General features: G+C 50.1%; 2 protein-coding genes across 3 annotated transcripts in view; one reads left to right on the top strand and one right to left on the bottom strand.

Moving 5' to 3' along the window:
- Positions 1 to 7679, top strand: part of Fchsd2 (FCH and double SH3 domains 2) — a 212099-nt gene extending 204420 nt beyond the window's left edge. The window contains exons 16-20 of the mRNA XM_059270348.1: positions 117 to 294; positions 684 to 904; positions 1744 to 1873; positions 1964 to 2046; positions 5764 to 7679. Coding sequence (XP_059126331.1) covers positions 117 to 294; positions 684 to 904; positions 1744 to 1873; positions 1964 to 2046; positions 5764 to 5847 — 696 coding nt within the window. The 3' untranslated portion in view covers positions 5848 to 7679. The remainder of the gene's footprint in view (positions 1 to 116; positions 295 to 683; positions 905 to 1743; positions 1874 to 1963; positions 2047 to 5763) is intronic.
- A 5126-nt stretch (positions 7680 to 12805) lies between these two features.
- Atg16l2 (autophagy related 16 like 2) lies at positions 12806 to 25708 on the bottom strand. 2 transcript variants are annotated; one of them, XM_059270326.1, is made up of 18 exons: positions 25389 to 25708; positions 23629 to 23728; positions 22141 to 22243; positions 20274 to 20347; positions 19883 to 20134; positions 19611 to 19676; positions 19209 to 19322; positions 18041 to 18103; positions 17385 to 17493; positions 16901 to 17006; positions 15943 to 16013; positions 15614 to 15685; positions 15391 to 15511; positions 15005 to 15110; positions 13897 to 14046; positions 13692 to 13739; positions 13436 to 13537; positions 12806 to 13234 (listed from the first exon to the last, which is right to left on the bottom strand). In XM_059270326.1, exons 1-18 carry the CDS (start codon positions 25513 to 25515, stop codon positions 13147 to 13149), a joined length of 1872 nt encoding a protein of 623 aa, XP_059126309.1. In that variant the 5' UTR covers positions 25516 to 25708; the 3' UTR covers positions 12806 to 13146. The 2 variants fall into 2 exon arrangements, with proteins under 2 accessions (XP_059126309.1, XP_059126318.1); XM_059270335.1 differs by lacking the exon at positions 18041 to 18103.
- Positions 25709 to 27699: the final 1991 nt, after the last annotated feature.

The raw sequence follows: 27699 nt of genomic DNA, 5'->3' as shown, positions 1-27699 counted from the left end.
TATTCCTTTGCTCATATCACCCCTTCTTATGATGTTTTAGGCATTTATTTTGGTTCTTGGTATGCTCTGTCCAAATTGTGTGTATAAACCTGTTTTTTCCCCTATCTTTTGCCCAGGCTCGAAATAAAGTTGGACAAGTGGGTTATGTTCCAGAAAAATACCTACAATTTCCCACCTCAAACAGCCTACTGAGCATGCTGCAGTCCTTGGCTGCTTTGGACAGTCGGTCCCACACATCCAGCAATTCCACAGAAGCAGAACTCGTTTCAGGCAGCCTCAATGGAGATGCTAGTGGTAAAGACTAAAATAAGACACTCAGTCTGGTCACAGTTCTGACCTAAACTAATACCTGGAAGTTACTTTATGTCCTATATCTTCCTATATTTGATAGCACTAGTCCTGATTAGTAGAAGCATAAAGTTACTTTCAGTGAATAAAAACTTAAAACTTAATCTTGTCTTGTATGATGCTTGCTAGTTGTTACGGAGCACAAGGGTGGTTATGAAATCAGTCCAGCTGGCTAGACGTGATATGTGTACACCTGTTATTCTAGTAGTCAGGAGTTTAAAGCAGAAGGATTGTTGCAAGTTTGAGACCAGCTACAGAAAAGACCTTGTCTTAGAGTCAAGGACAAAACAGTGCATTTGTCTGTTCTTATCAATTTGTCTTTCTCTTGCTTCTAGTCTGTTTTGTGAAAGCACTTTATGATTATGAGGGCCAGACGGACGATGAATTGTCCTTTCCTGAGGGAGCAATTATCCGTATCTTGAACAAAGAAAACCAAGATGACGATGGCTTCTGGGAAGGGGAGTTCAATGGTCGAATTGGCGTTTTCCCATCGGTGCTAGTTGAAGAACTCTCAGCCTCAGAGAATGGTGACACTCCGTGGACAAGAGAGATTCAGGTACATGAGAGGAAGAAAGATAGATAAGCCTCTCCTTCATTCTGTTCCTTGATAGCCAGGTGTCTGCACAACTGGATTTGGACAACTAGAGGCTTGTTAGGACTTTGTAGAAAATGACCATCTTACATTCCATTCTCTTTCCCAAATTGTTTTCTCTGAATTCAGTAAAGTAATGAATTTCACATAACATTTAAAAGATGATTTTGCTGGAGAGAAAGAAGCCAGGGAGGGGTGTATTATCTTCAGCTAGCTTCTGAGGTAGGGACCTTAGCTGGCCCTGCTACCTCATTAGAACCCCTGGCTCTCCCAGGTCCTACCAGTGCTCTCTGGGGCTCAGTTTCCCTCACCACAGCTAAGTGTTGTTTTACAGGAGATTGTCGGTTTGATTTGTCCTCTTTGGAGATCTATCCTACCAGGTCTGGCAGATGGAAGGGTAAGGCATGTGATTTAGAGTACTTAGTCTGACATGTAGAAAACCTAGGGAAGTCAGGAGCTCAACCAATGATTTTATCTTCACACACAGACACCATTTGTCCCCATTTTGTTCTTCACAGATTTAGCTGACTTGCCTAATAGAAGAACCCCAGAGAATGGTTTGACTCAGTAACTGTTTAAGATCAACTAGAATCAATAGAATAATGAAATCTGAGAGGGAAGAGTTAAGTGCAATACAAAGTTGAAGTTTTAGAGTTAATTTAGGACTATTTGCTTCTATGAGGCTGACAAGTGTTAACAGTTATAACTTAGCTCCAGAGAAAGGGAAGGCATGCTGAGCAGTGAAACAGCCAAGCTCTCCTTCCTGAGGTGAGTATCTCATAACTCTGTGTCCTTTGCTGCAGATCTCTCCATCCCCCAAGCCGCACACATCCCTGCCTCCACTGCCGCTGTACGACCAGCCTCCCAGCAGCCCTTATCCCAGTCCAGATAAGAGGAGCTCCCAGTTCTTCCCCCGGTCTCCTTCAGCCAATGGTAAGCATCCTGGGCACATGCCCTCAGCACTCACATCTACACTAGCATCTCTACTGTTCAGTCATCAACCTCTTGGGTTCTCTCCCTCAGAAAACAGCCTACATGCCGAATCACCAGGGTTCTCACAAGCATCAAGGCAGACTCCTGACACCTCATATGGCAAGCTGCGGCCTGTAAGTCTCATATTTTAAAGGGTTATAGATTGCATAGTTCTTCCAAATTGAAAGTGAGAAATTCTGCACAGCAGACTAAGGAAATAATTCCACCCAAGTCTAGTTTAGTGAACCATGGAGTTCATTCAGGTTACTTACATGAGCATAAATGAGAGATTTGTTAGAGGAGCATGCATGACTCAAAGTAGCTGTATCACCAAAGAGCCAACCACAGCATAGGTGACTACTGCTCTCCAAAGCTATATTCCTAGAGTTTCCTGAACAACTTCCAGAGATTGATCCATTGCAAAATCTCATCTCAACAATTGCTGCAATTCATTTAATAATGTAGAGGACCTTGTGACCCCCATAGCTTTCAGGAACTTTCTAAGTTGCATATTTTTTGTTTACTTTCTGAATTTGACTTTTCTTTCTTAAATCTTACCACACAGGAAGATGTGTTTAGACAAAACAGCTAACTGTTCAACATAGGAAATTGCACTCTTATTTGTGATGTGAGTGGAGGTGGAAATCATTACGTCAAGTGAAAATATGTGGGCACAGGACAGCAGCTGCTGACATCTTCTCATTTATATAGAGTATATATTTTAAAAGGTTTTCTCATAGAAATTGAGAATAGGATGGTTTGAGGAAAATAGAAGTAAGAAGAAGATGAGCAAAAGTTGATCAATGGGTAGCAATTAATAGTTACATAGAAGTAAAAATTCTGTTGTGCAAGTTCAACATAGAGTAAATACTAGTAATTAAAATGTACTCTATATTTCCAAAAGCAAGGGAAAGAATTTTGATTGTTTTCACTATAAATAAGTTAAATATTTGATAAGATGAATTTAAACTATATAAATTGGCTTATTTTTTATTTAAAAGAAAGTAAGAAATTAATTTTTCCCCCGTGGTCACTCTTGTTACTGATCTGCCATACAATGATTTGGGGAAGTAAAAAAAACTATTGGAAAGAAAGGCTATAAAGTGAGCTGGATGTGGTGGTGGTGCATGCCTTTTAATCCCTGCACTCAGGAGGCAAAGGCAAGTGAATCTCTGAGTTCTAGGCTAGTCTGGTCTATATAGCAAATTCTAGACCAGATCCTGTCTTTAAAAAAAAAAAAAAAAAAAAAAAAAAAAAAAGAGGGAGGTGTTGGAGAGATGGCTTAGCAGTTAAGAGCACGTGCTGCTACTGTAGAGGGTCTGAGTTTGGTACCCAGCACCAACCTACATGGTGGCTCACAACTATCTGCAACCCAGTTCTAGAGAGTCCAGTGCCCTTTCCCAGCCTTCTCAGTCACCAGAGATACACATGGTACAAATACATGCATACAGGCAAACACTCATACACATAAAATAAAAATCATTTTTCTTGAAAGGAAGGCTATAAAATAACTATCTAATCTACATTGGAACTTTCCTCACTGAGCCAGAGAAGATCAAAGAGGGTTGCTGTGAGTGCTTAAATACAAACACAACACAACTGTGAAGTGAAGCAATTTCTTAGCATACATTTATTAAGAACCCATTTTTCAACTGGGCTGTGGTGGCACACACCTGTAGTCCAACTAGAGAGGCAGAGGCAGGCAGATCTCTAAGTTCAAGGCCAGCCTGGTTTACAGATCAAGTTCCAAGCCAGCCAAGATTACACAGAGAAACTCAGTCTCCAAAAAGCAAAAGAACCCATTTTTCTGGGGGCTGAAGAGATGACTTAGCAGTTAAGAGCACTGGCTACTCTTCCAGAGGAACTGGGTTCAATTCCCAGCACCCCTGTGGCAGCTCATAGCCATCTGTAACTCCAGTTCTGGGGATCCAGTACCCTCTTCTAGCGTTCAAGGACACTTCATGTACATAGTAGGCAGACAAAACAGTTACACACATTACAGTATATTTTTTTAAAAGAACATATTTTTCTGTGTTTGCTTCTTTGAAGGACATTGAAATAAGATACACTTGCTGACCTCAAAGAACGTAAGATCTGAGGGATACATTGTGACAGGTAGTCACCTCTGCAGTTAGTGGTCTGCACCCTGCACTCCACTGTCATTTCTCTCATCTGCCACTACTTAGACTCCCAGCCACAGCCTGAAAGCTGGTAACCTAGAGGATGTGAGGCACTTTTATTTTTTCTGAACAATTCCTTGATCCACTAGCTTCATTCATTCAGCAGACATGTTTTAAGAACCTTGTTGGAGTCATGGGTCTCTTCTAATATCATTGTTACAGGAAGACATTGTAAGGTGATGAGCAGCATGGTGTTTTGGTTGCTTATACATTTTGAAAGCCTTGCTACTGGCTGGGCATGGTGGCACATGCCTGTAATTCCCAACACTTGGAAAGCTGAGGTAGGAAGATCATGAGTTCAAATCCAGCCTAGACTATATAATAACAAGACCTTGTCTCAAAAAGAAAAAACAGTTGCTCTGGTGGCTTAGTAGGGAGTGTGGAAGGAAGCAGAACAGATGAGGGAGCCACTAGAAGGCTGGAGCAGACAAGGGCAGCAAGGCTGTCAGGTGAGGCGGAATGGAGTGAAGAGGATGTGCCTGTCCATCTCTGTAGATAGACTTCATGGTTCTGTCTCTTGGCTGCATTTATTGAAGTCATTGAACTCACTCTTCCCAGGTGATCTCATCTACTCCCATGACCATGAAGACCATTTCCATAGCAACAACTCCCACATTCATGTCTCTCTCCTGAGCTTTGGCTTGTGGGATGGCAGCTTAGATGCCCCAGACCCACAAAGTCAGCAAAATGGAGTTAAATCTCTTCCCTTCTGGGCGTGTTCCTTCTCCATCTTTCCTGTGTAGAGGAGTAGAAGCCACGTCCTCCTCCAAGTCTTGGAATCATTCCTGCTGCCTTACTAGTCCCAGCCTCCTACCCCTCAACACAGACATTTGCCAGAGTAAACCAGCTAGGTTTACTCTCAGAACTCCACACTGTTCAGGTTGACATCTGTACTCATCCAGATGACCAGAACATCTAAGTCATCTTCAAAGTACTTGTGTCCACCTACAGTCTCTTCTAAGCTGTTGATTCATGTTTTTCCACCTAGATCTGACACTCCTTACAACCAACCAACAACCTCTCCCCACATACAAAACCCAAGTTTGTTTCTTTCCTTTCTTCAACTTCTTTCTTCAGTGCTGGGGATTGAACCCAGGGCCTTGAGTCTGATAAACAAGCCTACCACTAGGCTTTATCCCCAGCCCCATGTTTTTGGTTTGGTTTGAGACAAAATCTCATGGTATAGCCCAGGCTGGCCTCCATCTTTCTGCAATTCTCTTGCCTCTACTTCCTGCATGCTAAAATTACAAGCATGTACCACCATGTCTGACCATCCAAGTTTCTTACTGTAACTTAGTAAAGCCCTTCACTTCTCGCCCCAGCCCATCTCTCCAGCCTCCCTCCCTGTGGCTCTCCGCAGAGACATAGTAAGCAGAGCAGTTCCATTCCCTACACTGTGTCTTCTTTTTGCCACCTCCTGGCCTTTGTTTTGGAGAAGGGTTTTAGGACTACAGCAACCGTATGCCTTGGGACTTTACCCTCACAAGCAATCTGATCTGACATTTCATGCAGAATGGGGCCTGCTTTTCAGGGTAGAGGCACATAGAAAGCTGGGAGCATTTCCCAGACCCTCAGGTGTCAGTGTCTATAAAGAGGAGCATTGGAGCTTTCCAGGTGCCAGGTTCTGAGTCAGGAAGCTGACTGACAATCCTGTAATTGTCTCCTGCTCAGGTTCGGGCGGCACCCCCACCACCCACACAGAACCACCGACGGCCAGCTGAGAAAATGGAGGATGTAGAGATCACACTGGTGTGACAGTGGGTTTACCTTCCTTCCGTTCTTGCTACAATCGAGGCCGGGCTTGGAGTTTGGCCAGTCGTTTCTAGGCACCTTTGCATGATGATGACTCTTGAACAGAGCAAACCGAGGAGGATTCTATGTGACTGGTTGGCCTGATTGTGCCTTTTTTGTTGTCATTTTCTATGTCATCTCTCCTACCATAGCACAAACCATAGAGGGTCCTAGGAGCAGAGGGGAGCAGCTCTCATGCCTTATGGTGGCCCATTTTTATATGAGACTCAAGGCCAGGCCCAGATCCAGGGCACAGACCCAGAATTACTGATCATGTGCACTTGTACAGTATATTACTGTGGCCACAAGGCTGTGGCAAAGATCTCATCTTTCTTCAAGTGGATTTTGCTTTTCTGATTAAGTATTAATCAGATTATGTCGGCTATATAAGGAAACAAGAAGGATCCAGGAGAGGCTGGCTCCTCCCTGAGGTTCATATTCATACTGAAAATGCAACTTTACTGGGAAGAAAGTGGACTGCCTGAGCTTAGCGCCAATTGCATTAATGCACATCTCTTCCACAACTAACAGATTTAAAATAACAGTGTCCTTTGTATTAATATTTATGCCATTCATTTAGTATTAGTGGGCTAACCTGGAGGGCTGAAGCCACATCTTGCCCATCACATAGACTAGTAGAAGGGAGATTATGGCAGAAGCAGCAATGGAGCTTCCAGATCTAAAATGAGCCACTTGAATGTTCTCTTCGTCTTTGGGTAGTTCCCTCTTGGTTTCACAGTGTATACTCTTCTGACCAGTATCCTTTGAACCCAAGTATCAGGCTGCAGTGAGGACATAGGCCTACATTGTGCAGCTTCTCTACTGGGAAGGCCCTTATATTATTTTATTCCCAAGCCAGAGCACTGGCCCAGACACCAGGTTGTGATTGGTGCAGACAGACCAGCTGTCGCCTTCAGAAAGTGCAGCTTCAGGTCCCACTGCCCTGACATTGTCTGGGGTGAAGAACCTGTGAGCCCTGGAGGAAACCTGCTTCCTGTGGAAAGGATAAAGGACTGCACATCTGCACAGGTGAAACCAAGGAGACCAAACCTGCAGGTCCTGGGAGAGCCACAGCAGCAGGGCCCTGAAGGGCTGCCCGCACTGTGGACTGTGGGTCTTCTTGACCTAGGGAACAAAGTGATGTTTGCCAATTCTCCTTTACCTTGGTTAGGAAGTGAAATTCACAGATTTAAAGGTTGTATGATGCTTTGAAATTTCCATCCCTCCTGAGAATCTCTAAAAACTTGAAATGTTCACATGTCCCCGTGGGATTTTTGACCGATGATCACTTTAGCAATGATACTCTGGTGAATCTTCTCCATGAATCTGGATTTTTGGTTTTTGCATTTATTGGTTGATCTATTTGAGGTCTTTTTATGTTTATCAAACTTATTCTTAAGTTTAAAAAAATTAAAGGCTGTTTTACAATTTTCAAATTTGCCGATCTTTAAAGTGCTTATAATAGAGCATTTCCTGCCGCCCCATCTTGTATTCTCTTTAGCTAACCAAATTGTCCTTCGATTTGAGTTTCCCATAACCTCAGTTCTTTGAACTCCTTTGTTATATTTTAAAATATTTTTTGGAAGAGCTGCTAATTTTATTTTAAGGAACAAAGTTGTAAAAATATGCCTTTTTAAAAAATAACCCTTCTCTCCAGGCCGCGTAACCCGGCATCACCATGCACAGGTCAGGGCTCAGAGGGAGCCTCCGTGCAGATGCGCTTTCTTTACAGTGGCTGAAAAAGTTTGTATTTATTATGTATAAAACGTTGAATAATAAAAAGTGGAATTAAGTTTTCCAAGTGTCCTGATAAAAAAGTTGATTAAACAGGCTTTGAGAGAGATTAGAGAAGAGAAACTGCTTCTTCCAGAAACACTCCTGGGCCATGCTGAAACCACTTACCATGCAGAGAGCAGGAAGTGAGTCCACCCAGACAATAAGATCCTGATGCTATTCTTTTCCAGCAAGAGAGGAGAAAAGACAGGTTAGTATTGGAGGCCAGGACTAGTAGGCATGCTGGTGATCTAGGTGCAAGATGAGCCCCTCTGGCTTCCAAACCACCACAAGCCAAGGGTGTGGAGGAACTCACAAATTATGATATGTATGATGTGTATGTGCGTGCAAGTGTATGTACCACAGCACATGTTTGTGGATCAGGACAATTTTGGAGAGATGGCTTTCTCTCCACTTTGCTGAGGCAGGTTTCTTGTTTTTGTTGTGCTGTGTACCCCAAGACCACCCATCTTACAGAAGTGCTAGGTTACAAATGTGTACCACTGTATCATGCTTTTTTTCCCTGTGGGTTCTGAGGATTGAACAAGAGCTTTTACTTACTGAGCTATCTCACCGGTCACGTTTTGTCATTCTCTTTCATGGCTGCACCATATTCAGTTGTTTGGCTATGTAATCATTTAATCATTCCTTTAGTGAAGGGCATTTAAGTTGTTTCTAGTCACTTGCTTCTAGGAAATTGAAGCTAACATCACTGTGTATATTTCCTTATAAATTTGTTCCATTGTAAATATTGGGCAAACTTCTAAATGTAGAATTTGACAGAAAGGGTATATATTTACTTTTGTTAGATTTTTGGCAAATTGGCTTCCAAAAGTATTGCATCCATTTACATTTCCACCATCAGCATGTGGAGCAACATGGACTTGGAAGTCAGGTATGGGTTATTAAATCCTGGCTGAGCCACTTGGGGCAGCTATGAGGACTGATCCTGTGTCTGCAGCCTGAGAAGCCTAGATCCAGGAAGGACACAAAGTGTGTAGCACAGGCAGGCATACAAACACCATTTGCACTATCACCTCTGAGCCTTAAAGGTCTTCAGGGCGAGGTGTTCTTTTCCATTCCCTAGCCACACAGTAACCCACAGGAAGAACAAGGTTTGAAGTGCCATAAATCTGGAAAAGACTGTAAGGACACATTTTCTGCAGTGAAAGCAGCTCACTTTCAAGTCTGACACTAGTCTTGGAGATGTGGTCTTCAACTTAGGTCAGAGTTCAGCTAGTTGTCCTACCCCAGTGTCATCCATGTTGACTTCCCTTGTCACAGGAACTGACCAAGCCGTCAGCCCATAGACTCACTGTTCATTACCTGGTCACTCTCTAAGTCTACGTCCGTAAGTTAGAGTCAGAGTAGGAGAATGTTTCCGGCTTTAGCCCTGCCACTACCTAATGGGACATCTTTCCCTCCCCATTGCTACCACTCCACCTTTAAAAAGGGCGCAATGAGCCAGGCAGCCGTGGGGCACACCCTTAATCCCAGCACTTGGGAAGCAGAGGCAGGCAGATCTCTGTGAGTTTGAGGCCAGCCTGGTCTACAGAGCGAGATCCAGGACAGGTACCAAAACTACACGGAGAAACCCTGTCTAGAAAAACCCAAAGGATGCAATGAAACCCTCCCTCTAGATCAGTTGAATTATTCTAGATGCAGGAGGAAACTACACAGAAGCTCACGATGTTTGAAAATAGACATGGATTTCCTGGGGTGGCAAGAGAAAAAAACAAAATTCAGGTCCCTGGACTCATCTCCAGAGACAAGGCAATTATTATGCTCTGTATTACAATGACACTCCCAGGCTGCACCAGTGACAGCCACAGCTCTAGGATTTGGTTCTAATTACTGCCTAGCTCTCTCTTGAACGGCCTATGACAATATCTGGCTGCACTTAATCCTCTGCATTTATTTAGTATCAGGTGGTGTGTATACATATGCATCAGAAATATAACCAAATTACAGAAATTTTATGTCAGAAAATGGAGAATTGAATTTTTTCCTGCAATTCTGCAACTTGACATAACCAGTTTAGTTTTTCCCCTGGACCCTTGCTGGGTTTGCTTTGTTAAAGCACAAGCTGCCAAGAACCACAAGAACACCAGAGTGTATTGACCCAGTGGCCAAAAAACCACATTGAACTCTTTCATGTCTTTTTCTGAGAGTGCTGTTCAGGGAACATGTTCTTAAATGTTATCCTGAAGCATAATAGAAAGAACCTTGTGAGCAGGGGTTACAGGCTTGTGTGCCAAACACACCAGTAAGGAGCAGGGAAAGAACTGTGGACACCCTCTGCCATGATCTCAGTCTCAGCCCTCAATTTCCTCATCTGTAACTTGGGAGTGAGAAGATAATATAAACTGCCTCAGATCTAGGATTAAATAAGGTAAGGTATAAATGAACTGAAGATATTGACTAGTGGATGTACTTGCAGCAGAGATGGTACCCGTGGGATGTCTGAATCTCACAAGTGGGCTTACACCTGGGGTCAGGACCCCTCCAGAGGCCACCTACTGAGCACTGAAGGGGCTTACATCTTGTGAGAGACTCAAGAACCGGCTTGAGCCAGGACTGGAGAGTAGGATCCCTACACCAGGACTTGTTTCTTATCCCTGGGGTCTCAAGATCAGTAAGGCTTAAGCCGGGGCAGTTCAGGCAGCAGTCCTCATACCTATAGATTGGCCCTTGAGGAAAGTTCCATGGAGGGGTACACACACAGCCAGGAAGCCACTGGGGCTAGCCTGAGATGTATAGAGAGGATTGGGAGCAGAAGCCAAACTAGTTCCCACAAGATTAGGACAGTCCCTCTACTGAACCTGAGTCTAGTTTTTGCCAAAGGGAATCAGAATCTTCACCCATTTTTTTGTTTTGTTGTTCTGGCTTCTTTTTAAAATCTTTTGAATAGAGTCTCATGTAGCCCAGGCTGGCCTCCAACTCAGAATGACTGAATTTCTGATCCTCTTGCCTGAGTGTTGATTCCAGGCATAATATACAATACTCAGTTTTATGTGGTGGAGGAAGTTGAACATACATGGGGCTTTCTGCATGCCAAGCAAGCATCTTACCAAATAAGCCTAAGTCCCTTTCACATAGTTCTGCTGTAACCTTAGGCAAACTCCTGCCACTTCTCGGTTTCTCTCCATGCACAGGCCATTCCAGTTTTTATTAGGGGTCCTAGAGGTCTCTTGCTGGCCCTGACTCTTCCTTGGGGATTCACATGAGCTCCCTCAGGGGAGCTGGAGGGGCAGAAGGGTCCCTGTACCCAGAAGTGATTTACATTTACTGGGTAACTCTTATGGGTCATCAAAATAGGGTTCACTACTACTTGAGGTATGACAAAAACATCTGGAGGGACTTGGCTCAGATGGAGTGTCTGGCAGCAGCCTCCCAGGACTCACTCTGGTGTCCCTGCATGTGCCTCATTTCAACAGACATAACCTTCAGCTCAGAGTCAAAAATGGAAAAGCACTTGGGAGAGTCAGGTTAGGCACAGCTCTGTGTACCCCTGGTGGAGGAGCACTGCCCAGTTGGGAGCCTATCTCTTGAGAGATTTTGGTTTTGTGGTGCAGGGGCTGGAGAAATGATTCAAAGGTTAAGAGCACTTGCTGCTCTTACCGAGGACCCAGGTTCAATTCCCAGCACCCACATGACAGCTCATCCATAACCATAACTTCAGTTTAAGGGAATCTGGCCTGTGTGGGCACCAGGCACACACACAGCACACTTGCACGCAAGCAAAACACTCATACACCTAAAATAATTAAAAAAAAAAAAAAAAAAAAAGAGGGTGTGGGTTGACGATGTAGTTGGTAGACCGCTTTCCTGGCCCACACAAAGCCCTGAGGTTCAGTCATAGGGGACCGACCCGTATGGGATGAGGGTACACATCTGTAATGCTAGCACTTGGGAGGTGGAGGCCCAGGCAGGAGAATCATACATTCACTGTCATACTCGGCTACATAGGCCATGTTTCAAAAGAAAGGGCTGCGATGCAGAACAATTCAGCTGTTAGTAGCTGTGTGAACCTGAATGGCAACCGTCAAGCCTCACTTCCTATTTGTAGACCATGATGCATCACAAGTGGTTGGGAGAAACAAGGCTGCAGAGAGCAGAGCAAGGCTGAGGCCTGGGTGATCCTCAGTAATGGTGGCCCCTGGGAGTGTTAGCCCTTCCCAGCAAACAACCAAAACTGTTAACCAGACAACTAGTGACCCCTAGTGGCCACGGAGAGCTGGGCCGAGACTGAGGAGCGAGGTTTGAACTGTAGGTATGCCCTATTCCTGGAACCTTGGACTGTTGAACTTGCTGAACAAGAGACTGTGACCACTCAGGAAGCATTTCCTGTGGCTTCTGAGCCAGTCTGGATGCAGGAAATACTGCTCCCACTCTTAGACTTGCTCCCAGATTTAAGAAGGGAGGCAAACTGGAGGTGAGGGACAAAGGCCTCTTACCCAGCTGGCAGGTCAGGGTAGGCTGTCAATAAAGGGATCCCAAAAGACAGCCTGAATTGCCATGGGAAGGACAAGGACATTGAAGGCAGAGGAAGAAGCACTGTAGGACACCAAAGCGCTGGACTTGGGACCACGCTGACCCTGACACCATAGATGCGGTGTGGGGCAGTAAGTGCTGCCATCCCAGCACTGAGGCTGAGGCCACATTTCCTAGGCTCTGCGCCTCCTCTACCCTAAGCTGTTACATGTGTACCTGACCAGCCAGGGTTACAGAACATGACTGTGTCCAAAACAGCAACAACAAAAAGCTAAGGAAACTGCTTCTGGTGAGGACAAGGCTAGAGGGGTGAGGGCACCAGTCACTGTGAGGGGCGGGGCTAACACGGAAGGGAGGAGGTGGCGGGAGGCAGGCCAGGACCATTCCCAGTCTTCGGGCAGGCCTCCTGAATGTATTCTGATGTCACTCTAGCTTATTAGGCCTTTCCACCAGGACCTCCACTAGCCCCAAGAGCTACTGCTCTTCCCTGCCCTTGCTTGGGCCTTTCTGAATGCTATTCCACAGTTAGACAGGAACAGCCAATTTCCCTGTGCCCCCCAAATGTTTCAAAGAGGCAAGACACAGGTAGGTTTTTTTCCCCCATTTTGAGGAAAATAAACAGATTTTTTAATTTTTTTTTTTTTTTTTTTTTTTTTTGACTTTTTGAGACAGGGTTTCTCTGTATAGCTTTGGAGCCCTGTCCTGGAACTCACTCTGTAGTCCAGGCTGGCCTCGAACTCACAGAGATCTGCCTCTGCCTCTGCCTCCCGAGTGCTGGGGTTAAAGGCGTGTGCCATCACCACCCGGAGACTTTTAAAAAATTGTAATCCGTGACTCACACTTTGATTTTAAACGAACAGGCCGGGTCCTGCCAGGCCCTCACATAAGATCTGCAGTTGAGTCAAAGCGCAGCTCTGGAGTCCTGATCAGAAGCAGGCCGTTCTCTGGCTTCGGGCTTCAGAACACAGCTCCAGTCCATACAGGGAAACTGTGCCCCTAGTGCCAGAGCACCACCTTCCTGCCTTGGTCCACACTCACAACATGGTTCCCAGAGAAGCACCAGGCCACAGCGTTGACAGCGGCACTGAAGAGGGAAGACCGACATCAGGAGGGCAGCAGGAGCAGGCCAGCAGCCCTGACTCTGCCCCCTCGGCACCGACCTAGGCAGATGGAGGAGCCTCGCTAAGCCCAAGACCGTTTCCTCATCTATAAAATGGGCTCCCGGGACTGTGGCAACAATGGGCCCAAACGCATGTGGAAGGTATGCGTGTGGTGGTGTGCTCACCAGTGCGGTCCCTGTAGGCTGCTCTCCAGTTTCCCAGTGTCCACATCCCAGATGTACAGGGCTCCATTTGAGGAGCCTGCCAGCGCATAGCCTCTGTCAGGGCTGGACAGGTCACAGCAGCAGATGAGAAGGGGTTCAGAAGTACAGACAGACAGACAGACAGACAGACACACACACACACACACACACACACATACACACACACACACACACACACGGACGGCCAGGCTACACAGGCATGCCCTCCCAGACACACCTGAACACAGCTTTGGTCCAGTCAGAACTGCACTTGAAGCCATCCGCCCTGAGGACAGAACAGGGCTAGAGTCAGAACGCAGGCTGCTGCCAGTGTGCCTGTCCTCCTCCAGATGTGAGAAGGGGCCAGCAGGTCCTAGTCTAGGGGGACGACCAGGGAGCGCCCCCCAGGACCTTGCACAGGAGAGGCCCAACAGGCCCAGTACCTGAACACCTGTCGGATATTGCTGATTCGCAGGTCGATGACCTTGAGTGTATTGTCTCGGGAACAGCTAAGCAGATGCAGCTGGTCATGGCTGAGGCTCAGGGAGGTAACCCGGCCCTGTACAGGGATGACCTGGATGCAGTGGGGGCCCCTGGCGGGAGGGAGGGGAATAGGGATAGAGAGGGATGAGGAAGAGGCATCCTAGGGTACTTCTGACCGGCTGTATGTGGCCACTTTCCCAGCTAATGTATTCCAGAGGCGCCCCAGGCCTGGGTCCCGGGGCTGAGGCTGACAGGACTACCGGCCCTTCCCACTACAGCCAGCTTTCCATGGAGAGACTGATTTGAGAGCTGGAGCCTGGGGTCACTTAGAAGGTTTGGGTCACTTGGGAATAATGGTGTTAACCAGACATGGTGACAGGCCTGTAATCACAGCTGAGGCAGGAGAATCATAAGTTCAAGGCCAGCCTGAAAAACTTTATTGAGATCCTGTCTCAAAATAAGTACGCGCTGGGCGGTGGTGGCGCACGCCTTTAATCCCAGCACTCGGGAGGCAGAGCCAGGCGGATCTCTGTGAGTTCGAGGCCAGCCTGGGCTACCAAGTGAGTCCCAGGAAAGGCGCAAAGCTACATAGAGAAACCCTGTCTCGAAAAACAAAAAAAAAATAAAAAATATAAAAAAAAATAAAAATAAAAAAATAAAAAAAAATAAGTACGTAAAAAGGCTGGGAGCATTCTAGCAGATATAAAGCCCTTGGTTCAACCCCAGGCAAATGAGCAATCTCAAAAAGAGAAGCCACAGAGACCAACAAAGCACTAGCCCTGCTGTGGTCAGCCAACTATTCTTTTTTGCTGTTTTTGACTAAAATGTGGTGGTAAATATGGAAAAGGTGCTTGTCTATGATGGTTCTAAGGCCTGGGGAAGAGTTCGGTGCTGACTTGAGAGCCACTAAGAAGGTGGAACAGCTCCCCAGACACACTGAACCCTCAAAGACCATGGCCAGCAGAAGCCACCCACTGGCACACTTCCCCAAGGTTCCACAACCCTGCCACAGCCAGAGAAAGGAACAATAACTCAGGGCCTCTACCACCCACAGCCCGTGCCTGTCACCTGCTGTCCCAGAACCGGATCTTCTGGTCATTGTGGCCACTGATGATGATGTGGTCGCCGCACACCACGTCATTACAGTAGGAAAGTACATTGATGGTCCTGGAACCTGAGGACCAACGAGGGGAACCCAGAGTCTCAGAATCGGCGGCAGCCACTGAATGTGGGCAGTCTCCTTCCAAGACTGGGGTGCAGGCCTTCCCAGCCCAGGGCTCACCCCACCTCTAAAGACCAAGGTCACCACGAAAGCAGGAAGAGAACAGCAGGGAGTGACAGAGAAGGGAAATCATTAGAGGTCTGAGGCCCAATGACATGAATCCCAGAGCCACCGCTAGAGAATGAGGTAAGGTCTCTGACTAGGAGTTGGGGCAAGTGGGACTGAGCCTCACAGTAGGCGCGGCCCAGGTCCCATTCCTTCACAGTCCGGTCCCGGCTCCCAGTCACTGCCTGATGCCTTGTTAGCTTGAATTTGGCAGCTGTCACTTTGTCCTTATGTCCAGACAACGTTTCCTGTCCCCACAGAAAGCACAGATGAAGCCCCCAAAATAGCCACTCTGCAAATCCTGAGGCATGACCCTTAACCCTTAGGTAGCGTCCCCAGCCAGGCCTCACCTTGGACTGTGTCTCCCCCACCTTCCAGAGCTGGGCAGCCTGGTTGTAAGTAGCTGCCAAAACCTGGGAGCCCTAGAAAAAGGGAGCAGGAGAGGTCCTGGGCCACAGAGGGCCTGACAGAGGCACTGGCCCTCGGGCCAGAGAGCCAGGGTAGACTGCCTCAAAGCTTCCCGGTCACTGAGGCAGGCGCAGCCATGGCCCAAGGAGGTGAGGGCAGCTCCTCCAGGGTAGGTTCTAGACACCCACAATGTGCCCTCAGGCCCCAGAGCCCCACTGCCCTGTGTAGAGACTGAGGTGACATCCATGCCACTGGGGCAAAGTCTCCTTACCGAGGGGTCAAAATCCACACTGGTGATGCTGCCACCAGCTCCTTCGAGGGTCTGGTTGGCCTCCAGGCGACCTGAAAGCAGGGGAAGGGATAGTAGATGAGATTATTAGCCTTACAAAATAGAGGAACTGAGACGCCGAACAAGAAGTAGAGGATGGAGTGGCTGGGTCTGGCTTGGCCTGAGGGGAGAGTATACCTCCTGGAACTGCTGTGCAGCCCTAGGGGCAACTAGGCAGTTCCCAGTGCTAGAGAAGACCAGAGAGAAAGGACTGTCCCTAGGTCACACAGCAGGCCAGGCCAGGCTAGCTGCAGACCCACTTCTGGGAAGCCTTCAGGAGTTGGTGCCCAGTCCCCCTCCCTACAGAGCACACATCCTAAAACAAGGTGGACAGTCAGTGTTGGTCATCTCATTGATTTCTGGGAGTCTAAGTGATACGAGCATAGGATGTAGGTACTCTGGGCACATTGGCACAGAGTTAATACCAGCACAGAGGAGGCAGAGGCACCTGGTCTGTTGGAGGCCAGCCTGGTCTACATAGTGAGATCCAGGCCAGCGAGGGCTACTTAATGAAACCCTGTCTAAAAATGAAAAGGAGGTGGCTTGGTAGACCCAGGGACTTGCCCAAGACTTGGCTCTATATGCCTTCAGGAAGGATCAGGTGTCCCTACCTCCTCCAACAACAGCCATCTGGGCTTGGCCCTCCCTATCCTGCAGGTCTGAACCCAAGGAGCTTCTCCTTGAGAGCAAGAGCTCAGGGTCCCTCTTCCTCAGAGTTCTCTAGCCACTGTTCATAGGCTCCTTCCAGCAGGGGACGGGGGGGGGGGGGGGGGGGGACGGGGGGACGGGGGGGGGGGGACGGGGGACGGGGGACAGGTCTAAGACCAGGGCCAACCAGGATCAAGCTGAGAATGGGGTCTGCAGGAGAGTGCTGGGTTGACTTTCAGGAAGGAGCTCTAACCTCCCACGACATTCCAGAGGTGGATAAGCCGGTCAGCCCCTCCAGTGGCCAGGAGGCTGCTGTTGGGGCCGAAACAAACAGCATTGACCTCAGAGAGATGGGCATCCTGTTAAAAAAAGGAGGGGAGGAGTTGGTACCCCAGATCCTCCCTATGCATGCCTCTTTGTGCCCACTCACAGGCATTTTCACAGCTCTTCCTGGCCTGGCAGCTCCCTTTGGGGGGTCTCTGAAAACCCTAAGTTTCATATTTGGCCCCACCAGGTCTTTCCAACTATTCCTGGACCCCTGCTGCCCCATGCCTCATGCTGAGTGTCGGCCTCCTACCCCACTCTAGTCTGTGTTCTCCTGTAAAATGCTGTGTCTCCGCCACAGGCTACAGACAAACTCCTCCTGCTGAGGCCTAGCCTTGCTTTCTCAGCCCACTTGGTCCGCCCTTGAACATTCTCATTAGCACCCCAGACATGAGGCCCAGCTCCTTCCTTACCAAGACATCCTGAGCCTGGGTAGGAATCTGAGCAGATACACACACAGGAATGCTTTGGTACCGCTGCTCAGGGGCACCCCCAACCGAGTGACCTCGCCTCTTCTTGAAGCTACAGGGGTGGGAAGAGAAAAGCATTCAGCGAAACCTGCTAACATGGGGACTTTTAGCTCTCCTGAGGCAGCAACAACAAGAAGCAGACATGGCAGGTGGCAGGGATACTCCCCAAGGTCCACAACCCAGCCTGACCCCTGTGGAGATGCGGGCAGAGATGAGCAGACACAAGACAAGGTAGTAGGGACAAAGAAACGTTAAGGCTGGCTGGAATTCTGGTGATGGCATTACCACTGCTAGGCTAAGTAACTGAACAAATCTTAGACATATCTGAGCCTCAGTTTCCTAACTGAGTGGGCCTTCTTGGTCAACCTCAGGCTGGAGCTCTTAGTACCCTATGAGGACCCTGAATAAGGATAGAGAGTATTACGAACCTGGAAGATAGTTATCAGGAGTTGGTCTCGAGCTATCCACCCAGATCCTGCCTGTGGGGCCCAACAAGATGCACAGACAGACAGACATCATATGGATGGACAGACCAAGGCTAGGCTCGAGGAGCCTTCCAGGGGGTGCCAATCCCTTCACACATGTGCACACACACTTACTCCAGCAGCCCCTTCACCACATCCATACAGCGGGACAGTGTCAGAGAGGTGGCCGAGGCAGACCTGGGGCAGAATGAGAGGCACACTGAGAGCCTGGCTCATGGTCCCGCCAGCAGTCACTGATCCCTATATTTCGCGAGGGACCTCTGAGGTCATGATCACTCAAGGCAAGAACCAGAACTCGATTCACTGAAAGCTAGGAGAGGCATGACATAGACTAACCAAGAAGGGTGGCAGGAGGGAGATTCTTGGCAATGAACACCTCCCCAGGTGACAGAGTCTCATTCCCCAGGTGCTCACCAACAAAAGCTCCTGAGACACCGAGCCCCAGCCTGTGGAGAGGGCTAAGGAAGAGAAGGATGCTCCCAGGCTGAGACAGTGAGTGGGGAAAACCCCAGCTCGCTCAGCAGCCCTCAAAACACCCAAGTAAATGTTTGTGCTGAGACATCTAGACCATTAGGGCTGCCAGAATTTGGGGAACCAGCATTTCATGATGCTCCTGTTCATCCACTCTCCCAGGGACAGAGGTTCCTGAAGGAAAGACTTCTGGAAAAGAGCCTTTCAGGCCAGCAAATGAGGAAGGACTGGCAGCCCAATGACAAGCCAATCAAGATGTGGTAGAAGCCAGATATGCTGGCACATGCCCTAATCCCAGCTATTGGGAGGAGGACCAGGAGTTTGAAGTCATTCTTGACTATACATTGAGTTTGAGGTCAGTCTAAGCTACATGAGACCCCCCCTATATATAGGGGGGGATTGAGCAGAGAGACACCTGAAGATTCAAGCTCCTGTCATAGCTCAAGTGTGAACACACTTTAACACAGGCTCACTCAGATATGCTCACTAACCTTGCACACATGCTCATGTCCCTGTGCGGACACACACATGCACTCCTGTGCTTACACACACAAGCCTGGGACACCTGAGCCTTGGGTCTTGTCCACTTTCCTCCCAGTGACACTCTTTCATAAGCTTTATGGCTCACCCTAAGAGCCCTGGTTCTTGGAAGTAGAGAATGGAGTAACACTGCCTGCCTCCAGGCACTGAGGTCAGAACAGTACTGGGCTGTACACAGGCCTCTCCAAAAGCTGGCCCCAATCCTGGAAAAAGACATGGGCAGCCTTCTGGGTGGGAGCCAGCTGAGGTAGGAGAGCACCTGGATGCTCACCTGAAAGGCCTCTTCCATTTCTCACAAGTCTCACTCTCCAGGAACTCGGGTGTAGCAACAGGAGATAGAGGTGCAGGCTCCTCCCTGGCCCCACCTTCTAGAGTGTTTGGGATCCTGGGAGAGAAAAGCAGCTTGGGAAGACCAAAGAAGGCCACCCCTCCCCGCCCCAGCAGTACACAAAAATAAGTGATCCCCAGCAGCTAAGAGCCATGGACTGGCTTCCATGACCACACATATCTCTACACCTGTCCAGGGACCTGACCTGTGCACACAGGCACCCAGGTGTACCTGTAGCCACTTGTAGGCTGGCAGGAGTGGGTTGCGGATAGACTGTAGGTAGTGAACACATCCCAGGGCAGCAACCCAGTACGAGAGTCATCCCTGTTCCCTCCCCATTCTTACTCGCTGATGCTCACAGTCCGCTTAGCCGCTCTCTTCAGCTCCTGGGACACCCGGGCTTGGTTGGCCCTGGCAGAGAGAAAAGCATCCTAAAGGGGATGCTTTGCAGGTAGAGTGGCCCATCTTAAGCGGGTCCCTTCTGATCAATGGAAGGCCCTGACCTCCCCCACCCCGCCCCGCCCCGCCCCATTCCCAGTCCTCTCAACCAGGTTGAGTCCACACTGCCTCCCGGAGGCGTGGCCTATTCCTGATGGGGCGTGGCCCAGAGCCTTCACCTCTCTCTTCGCTCATTACGCAGATTGCACTCGGCAGCCGCACGCGCTTTACGCTGCACAAGCCGCTCCAGCAGGTCCCGTGCCTCCTCCTGGAGCCTGCGCAGTGCGGCCTCCTGGTGTGCTGCTTGCTCTAGCAGCGCCCGGTAGGCTTCTCTCTGCGCTGCGTTCTCCGCCTGCAGTTCCTCCAGCTGCCGGGTCTGCTGCGCCCGCGCCTCGCTTAGCTGTACCACGCAGGCTTGCAGGGCTTCCAGCCTGCAGGGCGGAGACATCAGGCGGTGGCCTCTAACCCCCAACCACAGGTCTAGGGGACGCTTGGGGACCCAGGGAAAAGCTCTAGGGGCCCTTCCCATCCCCTCGCCTGAGGCAAGACCGTGCCCGACCCTCATCTCACCTGCCCTGGCGCTCCTCCAGCTGTGACTGCAGGGTGTCTAGGGCTGCGCTCTTCTTCACCACCTGGTAGGCCATCTGGGGAGGACAGGAGACATGGGGGCCTCTCCAGGGTGGACCTAGCCAGCCACCATCCCGCTACCCGTTCCTCACCCAAGCTGAGATAGGTTGGGATCCTGTATAAGGATGCCCCGCAGCTTCAATGGTTAATTGTCAGACCCAGGGCTCTGGAGTTTGACCCCTAACGGTCAGTCCTAGCTGTGACCCAGTGATAGACATTTAACCTGCTGCAAGAGGAATCTGCTCCATTTCCTTACCTGTAAAATGGCAGGGGAGTGCGATCCTAATCACAAGGTAAACCAGAACTACTATCAGGAACTTAAAATAATGGCAGACTATTAGCTTACACTTGTGTCGCGCCTTGTCCCAAGCTAACTTTCAGTCTCCGTCACACCCAAGTGAAGCACTCCCGTTTTCATACTGCAGATGAGGACGCTGACGGGGTAAGTGACTTATCCAAACTTACACAGCTAAGCGGCAGACCTGACGACTCGAACCCAGGCCACCTCCGTATAACGTACTGGTGTTCTCAGGGCTGCACGGGACGTGAGTTCCCAACTCCCAACACCTGGCTTCCTAGCCCATAACCCAGGCAGCCTGTAGCACACAAGGCTAAGAACAGGAGCAGATTAGGAGTGTAGTGCCCAGACTCAATCCTGGGGCTGTGGGCTGAGGATACCTCAGCACTCCCTCCGCGGAGAGCGAAGAACTGCAGGGGTGTAGCCCCATCCTCCCTTTTGGTGCTGAAATCCCGGGAAGAACAGATCCCAAGGCAAAGCTGTGCCCACCAGTGTGGCAAGGAGACCAGCATGAACATCTCTGGCTCAGGAAACGGCAGCTGGGGCCTCTTCTTGCTAACTTGTCCCTCACCCTTTCTTCCCAGAGGCGGAGGAGCAAGCCAGGGCTGCTCACCTACCTTGACACAACTCCCCGTGTGAGAGGCCTGGAGAGGGACCCTGCACAGGCAGGGTGGACCGCCCATTCCATCATAAGCTAATTATAACATTTATCTTTTCTTTTTTTTTTCCCGAGACAGGGTTTCTCTGTGTAGCTTTGGAGCCTTGTCCTGGATCTCACTCTGTAGACCAGGCTGGCCTTGAACTCACAGAGATCTGTCTCTGCCTCCCGACTGCTGGGATTAAAGGTGTGCGCCACCACCGCCACCCCAGCTCATCATTTTCAATACTGAGAAAGCCAATTACCATCTCCACCTCCCTCACCAGTCACTTGTTTTCAGAGTTCAAATGGTAGACAGAGGTAGAAACAGATTAGTGGTGGCCAGGGATTAGCAATGTTTGGGTGTGACTAAAAAGGGGTAGCAAGACAGATCTTGTAAACAAGCACTGCAATATCCTGATTGCTACACAAATCTACATGTGATAATGTCACACCACTCTCAAATTACAACCACATAGCACTCTGGGGAGGGGCTCTCCAATGTCTTCCTAACCCACTCCTACCTTGTGTTGGGCAGGTGAGGAGGCATGCTATAAAAACATGTGATTACTGGCTCATCAGTCTCCATGGAAACCCACAGGGCCAGGTCTTGTTTATGGCCACACTCCCTGTTCCCTGGATTGTCAATAAATAGGTGTTGAAAGAGTGAATGAAGAGTCACAGAAAATGGATTTGTGTGGGTAAAGGTTTGAGTCCAGGGTCCACATCTCTAAGCCCCATTATACTCCTCTGCAACTATAAAGTTGCGGAGCACTGGCCCAGATAATGCCGCACATACAGGCCCACTCGCTCAGTGCCGGCTTCCATGGACCATCTCTCCCTGGCCCACCATTCGCAGACCCCACCCTGCTTACCTCACCACAGACCAGCTGCAGTTCCTTCTCCTCCTGCTGCCACTTCATCCTCAGAGAGGCTGCTGAGGAGACCCGGTCAGAGGCAGGCCGGGAGAACTGCCCCCTGACAATAAGAAGAATTCACGGTCCCTCCTCTTCCCCAGTCCCGGAAGGATACCCTAAGAGTGCCCCCATAAGAAGCTCGAGGAACCATTAGCTTTCTCTTGGGGTGGGTGGGAGCCAATCCGAGAAAGGGCAGCCTCAGAAATAGGCTGTCCAGGACCCCTCTGCTCCAGGATGGTCCAGACCTTGGGTGCCTGCCAGTGACACCCTTCAAGAAGCACAAGGGTGCCGGGCGGTGGTGGCGCACGCCTTTAATCCCAGCACTCGGGAGGCAGAGCCAGGCGGATCTCTGTGAGTTCGAGGCCAGCCTGGGCTACCAAGTGAGTTCCAGGAGAGGCGCAAAGCTACACAGAGAAACCCTGTCTCAAAAAAAACCAAAAAAAAAAAAAAAAAAAGAAGAAGCACAAGGGCACTTACTTGCTTGCACAGAACTCAGGAGGCCAAACCGTATTCTGAGATCAAGACCAGCATGAGCTACATAGCAAGACCCTGTATAAAATAGCTCAGGGTTGGAAGGATGGCTCACTCGGTACAATGCTTGCCACACCAGAATGAGGACCCGAGTTTGGGCCCCAACACCTACGTTAAAAAACCTGGCACAAGGCCAGGAGGTGGTGGCACACGCCTTTAATCCCAGCACTCGGGAGGCAGAGCCAGGCAGATCTCTGTGAGTTCGAGGCCAGCCTGGTCTACAGAGTGAGTTCCAGGCCAGGCACCAAAAGTACGCAGAGAAACCCTGTCTTGAAAAATCAAAACCAAAAAAACCAAAAAAAAACTGGCACACTTTTCCAGAACTAGGGAAGTTGAATCAGCTCACTATAGGGTCAGTACAAGACCTTGTCTCAAAAAATTAAGGTGAAACCTAATTAAGGAAGACATACAGTGTTAACCTCCAGCCTCCACAGATGCACATACAAATAACACGTGTACACAGGAGAGCCAGGTGTAGTACGGTGGTGCACACCTGTAATCCCAACCCCCGAGAGGCAGGAAATCAGGAGTTCGGGGTCAGCCTGCCTCGGCTACACACTCTTCTCATTCTGTCCCCCACTTACTCCTGCTCTTGCGTTCCCTCCCTCTTGGGAATGGGTAGCAAGCCCCTCTTTGTAGCTATCGGGGAGGGAACAGAGAGCGGGAAAAGACACAGAAGGGAAAAACAGGATCGCAGGATAGGACAGGCGGCAAACGCAGAAAGAGAAGAGCCTGGGAAGAAGATGCTAAGCAGCCAGCTTTGGGGGGGGACTCAAGGGGCTGTCTACTGTCCCCTCTCACATCCCCAGTAGCCACAGGCTGATGAGGTGCCAGGGCTGTGCATAGCAAAAGCAAAACGCACAACAAAGAGGCAGGCCTAAGCAGCCCGCTGTGGTCACTCACATACAGACTCACCAGCAGTCCCGATGCGGGGTGGAGGTGACATCCTCTGGCTCTGACTTCAACTTTTCTGAGAACTTGGCTAGCAGTTCAGCCTTCTCTAGGAGGTGGTTATCTGGGGATGCAAGAGGGCACAAGCCTGTGGCAGAGGCAGACACTCGCCAGCAGACCCCTGGCATACCAGTTACCTCAGGCTAGGATGGCTGCAGAAGCCCAGGATCCTGGGAATAGGGGAGCTCCTGGGGCTGGGCTCTGCCCCTTCCTGGGGGGTGGATAGCTGCCTGGTGAAGCCTCCTCACGGCATTGGCCCACAGCCTCCCCCCCCCCCCAGGAGAGAACCTGTTCCCTCAAGGACAGAAAGACCACCACGGCTGGGGACAGAGATGGCTAGGTCACACTTGGTAAAGGACAGAAGGAAAGCAAGGACATTAATCCATCTCGGCCAGAGGTCTGAATCCAAAGCATGAAAACACACCTGCCTGTCCCTCCAGTAAGACACTTCCCCTTCAAGGCCTCGGAGTTTATAATTAAGTAATTCTCACTTCCACCCAGTAGCTTCCCCCAGGTCAATATTGAAAGTCCTTGAGCAATTATCTAACAATCTTCCCAGGTTAGGTGGTTTGACCTTGGACCCCCCTCGCTCACACCCTTTCCAGTCATTTCTGCTTTTTTTTTAAACCAGTTCCAGGGCAGACTGGAGTTGAAAAACTCGTGCACAGATCTTCATCTCCCTCCCTCACTGTGACCCGACTGAGGTTCCTGGGCCTGACCTAATTCTCAAAACTCGACCCCAGACTCCAAGGCTTCGAAGGGCGCAGCCCCCCACCCCCACCCCCATACAAGGTCACAATAAGCCTCATTTACCAGTAAGAAATCTGAGGTTAAGGACTTGAATTATCCATATCACAGACCTGGGTCTCTCTAGTTCCCCAAACTTACAACTCCCATAGAGGTCTTGGGGGTGGTTCCCCCCTCAAATAGTCCCACTGCCCATCAGAGCAGTTGGAGAACTGAGGCTGCCTGGAGGTAGACAGAGGTAGGTACACAACCCCGAGAGAAGGCCAGCCCCTGGCAAGTTCCAAGGAAAAACAAGTTTGATGGCATAGGTGCATCAAAATTAGCAGCAAGTGAAGAAGCAGCAGGGACTGTGGTTAGACTTCCAGCCCAAACATACAGTCACAGTTGACCAGAGGCAGTGAGTACAAACGCACGCCGGTGTATCTTGGCTTGAACTGCCACACCCCCTCCTGACCAAACTGGCCAGAAATAACTGTATGAGGGCTTGTCTTCGCCGGCACAAGAAGCACCTACGATCCGCTAGGCACCGAGACGCTCCACAAACCTGTGCCAGGATAACCTATCAGTAGCAGACTCTACCAGGGTTTCGCTCCTTCCTTTCGGCCACTATGGCTGCTCTGGCCACGCCTGCCTTCCTTGACTGGACTTTGGGGACCAAACGGACTGACCAGGCCCTGCTATGGGGACCGCCTGTAAAGGGCAAAACCAGCCCGGAGGGACGGAGCTTGTGTCTAGGATGCTCAAGGGAGGCAGAGCTGAGTCTTGAGGGCTAAGCGGCGCCTGGGCTGGAAACGGCAGGTAGGGACCCTGGTCAGTACGAAGAGGGGCGTAAACAGGTTCCCGGTGCAAGGCTGGGAAATCGAGACAGCGCCGCAGCCCCGAGTCACCAGCCTAGCGGCGGGACAAGCCCTCTCCCCGGGCGGGGAGCCTCATCTCCTCCAAGGCCGACATCCCCGAGTCCCCCGGGGCGCACTCACAAGCCGGCACGAGCTCCAGGAAGAGCGTCTTTTGCGTGCGGTCCCGATGCCGCAGCTGCCGCACGATGTGGCGCTTCCAGACGGCGGCGGGCGCGGAGGGGCCGCCGGGGGAGCCGGGTCCCGCCATGGCCGCCCAGTCCCCGGCCGCGGCGCACAGCTCTCGCTGGAGCCGAGCAGGGGGGCGGGGCTTCCCGGGGACTCCTTGACGTCAAGGCGGCAGCGGCGGCGGGGAATCCCCGGGCGGTACCAAGTGCATTCGTGGGGGACACCTGGGCGCCCCAAGGCGGGTGCTGCTGAGGCCAAAACTTCTACCTCGAAGGAGCTCGTTTCGGTCTCCGGGGTAGGCAGCTTCCCTGGCGCCTGTGGGCGCGTCCGGGGCGGGGCCTCGGGGTCGCGTTCCTTAACCTCGCCACGCCTGGTCCAGAGTCAGCTGCTAAGGATGCTTTTCGCCGTCGCCTCGGAAGCAGGAAGGGGAGACCCTGTCACCCCGGGGCTGTACAGAGACAGGCACCAAGCACAAGCAGTCCAACAGAAGAGACTGCCTGAAAGAGCCCCACTGTCGCCCGATGGTCACATTTGAGTGGGGTTTATGAGGGATCAACCAAGAACATTAATTAGCCAGAGAGGGGAAAAAAGGACTCAAGCCCTGGAAAGAACAAATGAATAAGTTTGATGACATAAAAATTGCCAATGCAGGCCTGGGGTGGGAGTAGCTCAGGGATAGGGATCTTGCTTAGCCTGTGCGAGGGCCTGGGTTCAAGGTCCAGTGTTTCAGGCTTGGAAGGACAGGAAGCAGAACTTTAGGGCTCTAAGAAAAGGCTCAGTTTGGCCGGGCTGTGGCGGCTCACACCTTTAGTCCCAAGCACTCAGGAGGCAGAGGTAGGTGGATATCTGTGAGTTTGAGGCCAGCCTGGTCTACAAAGCGATTTCCAGAACAATCAGGACTATTAACACAGAGAAACCTGTCTCGAAAAACAAAATAAACAAACAAAAAAGAAAGGGCCCCGTTTATTTGGAAAACCCCATTTGGAAAACCCCAGGCTTGGAGGAGAGAAGGGCCCTGCTTGCCTGAGGCTGCATGCTGTAGGTACCTGAGGTAGCCAGCAACCCAGCATTCTGACTCAGGACCATTAGGCTCCCTCTCTTGTGGGTAAACTTGACAGTGAATCCTGGCTTCACAGAGAACTGTAATGAAACCGTCTCTAGCAAAGTGCCTATCCAGAGTTCTGCAGATACATGCTGGGGTCAAAAATGACAGGAGAGCTGGGCGGTGGTGTCGCACGCCTTTAATTCCAGCACTCGGGAGGCAGAGGCAGGCGGATCTCTGTGAGTCTGATGCCAGCCTGGTCTATAGAACAAGTTCCAGGACAGGCAGGGCTACACAGAAAAGCCTTGTCTCAAAAAACCAAAAGAAGAGGAGGAAGAGGAGAAGAAAGATTCACTGGGCCCAGTCTCACAACGTGACATGCCAAGGTAGGTTCAGCAGGCCCTGTCCTCAGTGAAGGCTGACCTAGCTCTCCCTAGGAAATGAACCAGAAAAGGGGCGGTGTCAGGCAGCCCTCCAGACCCCGGAAGTGACAGATCTTGAGATTCTGATAGGGTCAGTTACGGGACTTGGAGAACAGTAAAGGCAAATGACACCCAGGACAGTGTATCCTGTTGTCCTTTGAAACCACAGTGGAGCTGAACATGGTGGTGCATGCCCGTAACCCCAGCATTGATGCCCGCCTGGGGTGCATAGTGAGTTCAAACCAGCCTGGGTTACACAACAAGACCCTGTCTCCAAACACTATAAACTGACCTTGGGCCCTCCCCACCTCTGCATGCGTGCCCAGCGTTACTGCAGGAAGTCTGGTTCTGCCCACACATCAGATCCAGGAGCACTTACTTCCCAGGCCCTGCAGAGAGCTAAGGTTTCTGTGACACCAGCCTGCCCACACCTGCTGTGGGATGTATGGCAAATGTGTTGCTAATTAATCAATAAAACACTGATTGGCCGTTGGCTAGACAGGAAGTATAGGCGGGGCAAGGAGGAGAATAAAGCTGGGAAGTGGAAGGCTGAGTGAGAGAGACACTGCCAGCCGCCATGATGACACACAGCATGTGAAGATGCCGGTAAGCCACGAGCCATGTGGCAAGGCATAGATTTATGGAAATGGATTAATTTAAGCTGTAAGAACAGTTAACAAGAAGCCTGCCACGGCCATACAGTTTGTAACCAATATAAGTCTCTGTGTTTACTTGGTCGGGTCTGAGCAGCTGTGGGACTGGCAGGTGACAGAGATTTGTCCTGACTGTGGGCCAGGCAGGA

The sequence above is a fragment of the Peromyscus eremicus genome, chromosome 1, assembly GCF_949786415.1.
Source record: "Peromyscus eremicus chromosome 1, PerEre_H2_v1, whole genome shotgun sequence".
Taxonomy (NCBI): Eukaryota; Metazoa; Chordata; class Mammalia; order Rodentia; family Cricetidae; genus Peromyscus; species Peromyscus eremicus.
This window is presented reverse-complemented; position numbering and strand designations above follow the sequence as displayed.